Below are 8796 nucleotides of genomic sequence, written 5' to 3' on the forward strand. Positions count from 1 at the left end.
ACACATGAGATCTTTGGGAGTTATACTCTGATGTTGTTTTATCATGACATGTTTGACTATTTATACATTGGTTTGATATGGGTTGATACTATGGATGTTTTCAGACAAATGGTTTTATAATTATTAAATTAAAAGTAAAATTTTTGGTCTTAAATTTTGGGATGTTACAAATGCCTACAAATCAATTCTAACATTTCCATGCTATTTACTACAACTTTGAATTTTACACATTACTACAAGTCAAAACTCAAAGACATTAATCACATGTGATAACCTTAACATTCACTCTTACAAATTATGTTGATGTTGATCATGCGACTAATCAATCACTTCGTTTTGCCGAAAAAGAAAAAGAAAAAAACTTCTAAGTTCTAACATCATCAGAGAAGTTAATTAATGGAATACATTTCGTAGCTATCGTGAGAAACAGAACAACCATACACACTATGATCAGTGATCACGATTACAAACGACAAATATATTAATCAATGGACATAAGCGAGTTTACATAGATGGTTGGTAAGTCACTTGACCCACCTTAATTTTCAAACCTTATAATAAGTTATATAGGAAAAAATTTAGGAACGACCTTGAAATTTTTTAGGACCTATCTTATAATGTTTGATCAAAATGGGTGATCAGTGTTAACGACCCAATTAGTTGATTTATAAATTTATCTATGTCTAACCCACATCGGAATCAAAGTAAAAGTTATATGATTTTTGTTACTTATAAAAGGGAAGGGTGATGGGAAGGTTTATTATGGATTGTTTAAGCAATAAAGTTTTCTATCTCCCACTCCAACATTATTCAATTGAGTTTAAGGGAAAATGTTAACGATTTAAATCTTAGACTTGGTTTATTACAAGTTTAAACTGGTTTTAGTTCTTTAATATTATTTTTGCATGTTGAACCGATTTTATTAGTTTAATCATGCTTTAGTCTAAAAAGGGATTGTGTTTTAAATTGAATCGGTATGAGTTGTATTGAGTTTGAAAGACTTCTGATTCTTTTGGTCAAGTAGGAAAAACTCGCCTTGGTAGCAAGCCGAGCCCAAGTAATTTCTGGAGTACTCGGCCGAATTATCCGAGTTTTACAATAGTATACATGACCTAACCCACAACTATTAATTTTAATTATTTCATTTTTCCTGGTTTCACTTCCCTATCATTTTTTGTTGTAAACTCGCCACTATCAATGGAAACCACAGGATACAAAACAATTAATTACGAACCATATTATCATTTATCAAAATATCAAATTCGAGTGGCCTTAACATCAACTAGTAATAGCAAAGTAATTGGACGTCTGGATCTAACATGTATGATTGCTTTACAGGAATAAGTTGATGGAGGTAGACGGACCGACAAGAATTGCGTAGTTTGATCAAAGCTATTCTTTGTTGGGGTGGGAAAATGAGGTTTTTGCAGGGAAGTAGCCAGTTGTAGACTGTAGACTGTAGAGGGCAAAATGAAGGGCCAAAGTGGGGAGACTGTATAACGACACGGTTTCTGACAAAGTCACAAAGTGACAAAACCCCACACTCCCTTTATACATTTGCTACTTGTCAGTGCAATTGAAAAAGCTGTGTTTGGTTACAAAAATGGTCCTTTTTGAGTAATAATCATTTTCATCCTTATATATTCCTCCCTTTTATGTTAACTAGTCGATAGTTAATCGAGATCTTTGGTACGGTAATTCAGAAAATATCAAATGATCTAAAGTGAATGATTAGATGTTAGAGAAAAAGACAAATTTAAGTAAAGGTATTATTATTATTATTATTATTATTATTATTATTTTGAGATTTAGAGAAAATTAAGTTAGGTCCAATCATAAATTGTTAGGTCCAATCTGTGAAATAACCAAAACAACAGAGTTTCGGGTCTTTTTTTTTTTTTTTTTTTCAATCGTAATCGCATGTTTGACCTGTGAAAATGTCCAATTTTCGAAAAATAAAATTATTTTTTTCGGAAGCCTGGCCTATGAAATTGCTATTCATTGCGATATTGTTCATATTTTTACAAAAGTCATGGGTTTTTTTCTTGTTAAGAAAACAAAAAAAATTTCCAAAGATCATTTTCACAATAAATAGAACTTTATGTTGCTAAAACCAAGCCTAAAGGTTGGTGAATTCATATGTTTGACCTATGAAAATATGCAACATGATGGTTCAAAAACAATTCGCTTGTGAAATAAGTGTTTGCACCCTAGGAAGATCAGGTTAGTCAGGGGAGTATTAGTGAAAAAAGAGAAAGATTATTGGCTGCATATACACGGTGAGGGGATGATTCTTTTTTTTTCTTTAAGTTCAGTACTGACAATAATATAAAGCTCATGATGACATGATAACAGTTTATAAGCTTGAGATTATATATTACTTATAGAATAGTTATAAAAGTTAAAATCTATTGTTACTATGATTTATGAATAAGTTTACAGTTATTTCAGATCACTTACATAAAAATAATTCACCGCGTAAAAATAAAGAGGGGGAAATAGTAAAAAGTGTGTGGGTGAGTGTGAATTGGGTGCATATAAAATACAAAAATGGTCTGGAATATCATTTTCTTCAAAGTCCAAATTCCACACAAAAAACAACAAAACTTTCGTAAAAGTCATGACTTCACACGGCTTTCGTTTTACTCAGTCAAGAACTGCTAGTCAAATCATTCTATTTATTAGTGGCTGCAGCTTTCGGTCCAGTCGTCGCATGAATCTGCTATAGAAATTTTGTTCTTTGACTAGATTACCAACGATTTTCTCTTATATCCATTCAAAATTTCTTCTTCTTTCTTATCAGTATACGTAGCGGCACCTTCCTCCTGAAGATCCTCACTCCTTCACTGTACGTTCTTCATCTTCAGAATTCCCTTTTGTTGTAGTATAACTTCAAATTTACGTAAATTATTTGTTGTAGTGGTGGAATTGCTTCTGGGTTTCTTATTTTCGGAGTACCTGATGCTTAATTTTGTTCACTGTTGCCGAATTTTATGATTCAATCATTTGGATCCACGAAATATTCAATTAGGGTTTGTAATATCTCAATTGGATAACTGAAATTCGTGAATTCTAAATTGAACATAAAATTACTGGGTGTTTGTATGCGCGTTCAAGTTCTGATCTTTATTTGGGTCAAAATAATCAGAATTAGGTGTTTGGTTGCCTATTTTTGGAAGTTTTAGTGTTCAGAGACTCTTGTTTATCACTTCCCATAACGCTGTCCTTTTTGGCAATGAAATTCCTTTTGTTACTTTATTTATTAGTTCTTTATACAATCTTAAATGACATAAACACTTCCTAAAACACTATCGAGATAGGGGCTGTTACATTAGAGCTGATTATCATATTCTTATCTTCTAGTCATTATCTTATCCTTATTATTCAATTTCACGTAATCATTCATTCTCAGTTCCCACATCCATAACCCTCTTTAGATGAGAGTTTCAGCAAGAAAACTGAATAAAAGATTTCATAACGATCCCTAGCTATAATACTATATGCTGCTTTAATAGCTAATTATAATTTTTTAGGTCGCAATACTTACTTTAAAACTCATATCCAACATGCTCAGTGTCTGAATTCTGAGATAAGTTGTTTTATTCTTTGACTGTTTGGTGACAGTAGCTTGTTTTCAGATTACAAAAATGAGTTAACTCGATACTATATGACATAAACATGTCATACCATCTACACATATCACTGAATACGGCTTGTTTGTTTTGCTATCTTTTGCAGGTTTGGTTCTTGGAAAAAAAAAAGGTTTTCTTGGGTATTACTAAAGTTTGATATGTGCCACACTTAAAATCTTCAATGGCACCAAGTAACATACCAATAATTACCACTTGTGTCTTTATTCTTTTGTGTGTCACATGTACCAATGCTGTCCAGAGTGATATTGATTGCCTTAAAGCCTTTAAAGCTTCAATTGAAGATCCAGAAAACATCTTAATTTCATGGGATTTTAATAACAATACCGAAGGATACATCTGCAAGTTTGCAGGCATCGAATGCTGGCATCCTGATGAAAACAAGGTTCTAAATATAAAACTCCCAGACATGGGACTCAAGGGCACATTACCTCTTGCACTCCAGAATTGTACCTCCATGACAGGATTAGATCTTTCTAGCAACAAATTTTTTGGAAATCTCCCAACCAACATGACAAAAATTCTAGGGTTTTTGACAACTCTTGATCTGTCTTCAAACAATTTCTCGGGGGAAATCCCTGCAAGCTTTGCAAACTGTTCCTATCTTAATGTTCTCAGACTCGGTAACAACCGGTTTTCGGGTCAGATTCCTTTAGAATTACGTAACCTTAATCGCCTCAAAGAGTTTAGTGTTGTTAACAATCAATTATCTGGTCAAGTTCCATATTTCCAAAATGGTACAGAAGCAAGCTACGCGGGTAATCCAGGGTTATGTGGGGGTCCTGTTTTGTCCCCTTGTCCAGGAACTGTTAAAAAATCCAATACGGGTGTCATTGTGGGGGCCGCTGTTGGTGGGGCCACTATTGCTGCGTTAATTCTAGTTTTTGGAATGTTGTTCTTTATGCGTAAGGTTGTTAGGAAAAGGAAAGATGATGATCCAGATGGAAATAAATGGGCCAAGAGTATTAAAGGAGCTAAAACCATCAAGGTAAGATTATAATTTTAATCCTTTTTATCTCTATTCTGTCATGTTTGGTGAATCAATCTGACAGTTTTTAATGTCATTGCAGCTTTCCATGTTTGAAAACCCGGTTTCCAAGATGCGATTGAGCGATCTAATGAAAGCCACAAACAGTTTCAGCAAAGATAATATCATCGGGTCAGGAAGAACCGGGTGTTTATACAAAGCAGAATTCGAAGATGGCAGTTTACTTATGATCAAAAGATTACAAGACACTCAACATTCCGAGAAGGAATTCGCATCCGAAATGTCAACCCTTGGAAAAGTCAAACACCGAAACTTAGTCCCGCTGTTAGGGTTTTGTGTCGCAAAAAAAGAACGCCTTTTAGTCTACAAATACATGGCAAACGGTAACCTCCACGACAAACTCCATCTATTATTGGAAAATGACACAAAACCCCTCGATTGGCCTTCGAGGCTAAAAATCGGAATCGGAATAGCCAAAGGGTTAGCATGGCTCCACCATAACTGCAACCCGCGTATCCTTCACCGTAACATAAGTTCAAAATGCATTCTACTGGATTCCGACCTCGAGCCCAGAATCTCTGATTTTGGGCTCGCAAGGCTCATGAATCCAGTAGACACGCATTTGAGTACTTTTGTAAACGGGGAATTCGGCGATTTGGGATACGTGGCCCCCGAATACGCGCGTACCCTTGTGGCCACCCCAAAAGGCGATGTGTATAGTTTTGGGGTTGTCCTTTTGGAATTGGTGACTGGTGAAAGACCGACACATATCAGTAAAGCTCCGGAAACTTTTAAGGGGAGTTTGGCTGAATGGGTTATTGAGTTGTCGTCTGAAGGGAGACTTCAAGACTCAATTGATAAGTCGTTGGTTGAAAAAAGAAATGAAAGTGAGGTCTTTCAGTTTTTGAAAGTTGCGTGTAATTGTGTGGTCCAGGCTCATAAGGAGAGGCCCTCGATGTTTGAAGTGTATCAGTTGTTACGGGCGATTGGTGCTCGGTATAATTTTTCAGCGGATGATGAGGTGTTGATGATGCCGAGTGATAGTGGTGATGGTGGTCATATTGAACTTATTGTTGCTGGTGGTGTACAGAAGGAGTTTTGAAGATAAGGTATGGTTTATATGTAATTAATTTGTTAGTTAGTTTGTTGTTGTTGAAATATATATAGATACATATGTTTACAGATTATGGTGTCCGTTTTGAGTTTGACCTATGATAGAAAATCAAGTGTCAACTTTTTATTAGTGATCACAAGTGTTTTTTATTTAATCTGATTAAATTGTATTTTAGGTATGTTTTTATTAGTGTAAAACTTTTATAGACTCTGTTTAAGCTAGAAGCTGTATTGGTGTGTAAATATAAAGATGCACTTTTGAATCAAAACCGATTAATATAAGGTTGAAGTTAGGAAAAAAAATGATGTTAAAAAATCAACACTTATAGAAAAAAAAAAGTTGGTGGTGTAAAGTTACACATTCATTAAAGATAATAATATCCTAAAATAAAATATTAAAAATAATGTTTATTAAAACGTCAAATGTATGGATGGATATAACTATAAAAATCATGGCGGAATTTACTATTTTAAATGCTCACCAAACCAAACAATGATACATCGTTCTAATCGTGCTTACAAGATAAACGGTATGTTTCATTCATATTAAATATTGATCGTCTGTAGATACATATTAATAAAATCATATTTTCCCATGCTTGTTATGGCATTTAGCATATTTGGGATCAGTTTGGTAATGAATTAGTCGATATATAACCATATGATTCAAATGCAAGACCTCTATCTTATTTTAGACACGTTTCAACCAAGCATTTAGCTTCGACGCTAACACAATGAGTTCAACACGAAAACAGCCTCACGTTCTGGTGCTCTCATACCCTGCTCAAGGCCACGTTAACCCCATGATCCAATTCTGCAAACGCTTGGTCGCCAAAGGCATCAAAACAACATTTGCAACAACATTTTCCTTCTCCAAAAATGTCCATATCGACCTTAACACCACCCTCATCACCTTCGAAACATTCTCTGATGGGTTTGATGACAATTGCCCTGATCAATTTGTGTCCCCAGATGTTTACTTCCCAAAGCTTCGTGAAGTAGGCCCAAAGTCCCTATCGGATCTTGTTAAAAAACTAGGGGGTGTCAACGCCATTGTTTATGATGGGTTTTTGCCTTGGGCTCTTGATGTTTCTAAGCAATTCAAGATCATGGGAGTCGTCTTCTTCACTCAAACTTGTGCTGTCAATAATATTTACTATCATGTCAACAGAAGCCTTCTTCAAATCCCATTGTCGGATTCGGATTCATTAGTCTCACTTCCTGGATTACCACCGCTTGAAAACTGGGAAACTCCTTCATTCGTGCACAAATTTGACTTGTTTCCTGCTGTTTCTGATCTAGTTTTTGGTCAATTTACCAACATTGATCAAGCAGACTGGGTGTTGATCAACTCATTTTACAAATTGGAGGAAGAGGTTGTGATTTTTCTTGAAACTATTTACTGATCATAAAGGATTTATCTGATACTCAAAATCGTAATTCCTTGATTGTAACATGCATATATAGGTGGTCAATTGGATGGGGAAGTTGTGGCGTGTAAGGACGATAGGCCCAACGCTTCCATCAATGTACCTTGACAAACGATTGTTAGATGATCGAGAGTATGGAGTGAATGTGTTCAAACCAAAACGGGTTGAATGCATGAACTGGCTAAACAACAAGCCAAAAAGATCGGTTGTTTACTTATCATTTGGGAGCTTGATGCAGCCTGGATCTGAGCAAATGAAAGAAATAACATGTAGTTTGAGTGATGGTGGTTTTAGCTTCTTGTGGGTGGTTAAGTCTTCTTTAGAGGACAATATCCCCCAAGAGTTTGTCGATGGCATGTCAAAGAAAGGGTTAGTCGTGGCATGGTGTCCTCAATTGGAAGTATTGGCTCATGAGTCAATAGGATGCTTTGTTACACATTGTGGGCTCAACTCCGTTCTTGAAGCCATTGGTTTGGGTGTGCCGATGGTTGCAATGCCACAATGGTCCGATCAGACCACAAATGCCAAGTATGTGGAGGATGTTTGGGGTGTGGGAGTTCGGGCTAAGCAAGATGTTAATGGGATTGTGACCAGACGAGTGTTGGATGCGTGCATAAGGCAAGTCATGGAAGGAGAGAAAAGCATCGAGATCAGGAAAAACACAACCAAATGGAGGGATTTAGCGATAGAGGCTATCGAAGAAGGTGGAAGCTCAGACAAGAACATCAACGAATTCGTAGCAGAATTGAGCTTACAATATTGAGAGGGTGTTTGGCTTAGCTTTTTAAATGACTTTTGATTTTATCTTTTAGAAAAAGTCCCAAAAGATGTTTGGTAAAAGGAAAAGGACTTTTGTAAATGACTTTTCCCATAGAGTAATTTGAGTCTTTTTGAAAAGTCACGATTAGCTAATTTTTCCCAACTTTTCACCAGCTAAAAATATTAAATTACCAATATACCCCTCATTTACCCTAAACATGTCTTTTTTTGTCATTTTACATGTAAGTATCTAATACATTTTAAAAACCACATATATCATTAAGCTTACATTTCTCCACCCACGTCATTAAATATTTGATAAATTACACAAATCATCTCTCTAGTTTGGGGCAATCTGCCCATTTCATCCCCTCGACACAAAAAAAGGCTTGTAGTGCCCTTACCATTTTTTATAATTTAATTATTTAAATAAATATTTGAAGGGTTGTAGGGTCCTCATCATCATCTTCATTTTCTATTATGAGATATACCCCCCACCCCCCCCATTAAATACATAGACTTGAAGAGGCCAGACAACTAGACAAAGGATGTGTGAAGTAAAAAAAAAAAAAAAACTCAAAAAAATCCTAAAAATCATAAAAAATACTTAGAGATCACAAATCTTTTTTATGACTTTATATTCTTAAAAATCGCAAGTTTTTTATAAATTCGCTGGAAAAAAAAATTAAAAAATCGATTTTTTTATATTTTTTATAATTATTTTTTATTTTTTTTATTATTTTTCTATTTTTTGGTTTTTTTTTTCAAAAAAAAATTCAACGAAATTATATAAAAAGTTGCGATTTTTAAAAATATAAAGTCGGAAAAAAAAACTATGATCTCTAAGTATTTTTTC

At 34.8% G+C, this 8796-nt stretch overlaps 2 protein-coding genes across 3 annotated transcripts; both read left to right on the forward strand.

Moving 5' to 3' along the window:
• Window positions 1–2606: 2606 nt before the first annotated feature.
• On the forward strand, window positions 2607–5941 carry LOC111903937 (probably inactive leucine-rich repeat receptor-like protein kinase At5g48380). 2 transcript variants are annotated; one of them, XM_023899704.3, is made up of 3 exons: window positions 2607–2848; window positions 3739–4638; window positions 4721–5941. In XM_023899704.3, exons 2-3 carry the CDS (start codon window positions 3814–3816, stop codon window positions 5738–5740), a joined length of 1845 nt encoding a protein of 614 aa, XP_023755472.1. In that variant the 5' UTR covers window positions 2607–2848; window positions 3739–3813; the 3' UTR covers window positions 5741–5941. The 2 variants fall into 2 exon arrangements, with proteins under 2 accessions (XP_023755472.1, XP_023755473.1); XM_023899705.2 differs by lacking the exon at window positions 2607–2848 and adding an exon at window positions 2885–3032.
• A 149-nt stretch (window positions 5942–6090) lies between these two features.
• LOC111903938 (UDP-glycosyltransferase 74G1) lies at window positions 6091–8512 on the forward strand. Its single transcript, XM_023899706.3, has 2 exons — window positions 6091–7127; window positions 7219–8512. Exons 1-2 carry the CDS (start codon window positions 6486–6488, stop codon window positions 7942–7944), a joined length of 1368 nt encoding a protein of 455 aa, XP_023755474.1. The 5' UTR covers window positions 6091–6485; the 3' UTR covers window positions 7945–8512.
• The last annotated feature ends 284 nt before the right edge of the window (window positions 8513–8796 follow it).

Source organism: Lactuca sativa, chromosome 9, assembly GCF_002870075.4.
Source record: "Lactuca sativa cultivar Salinas chromosome 9, Lsat_Salinas_v11, whole genome shotgun sequence".
Taxonomy (NCBI): domain Eukaryota; kingdom Viridiplantae; phylum Streptophyta; class Magnoliopsida; order Asterales; family Asteraceae; genus Lactuca; species Lactuca sativa.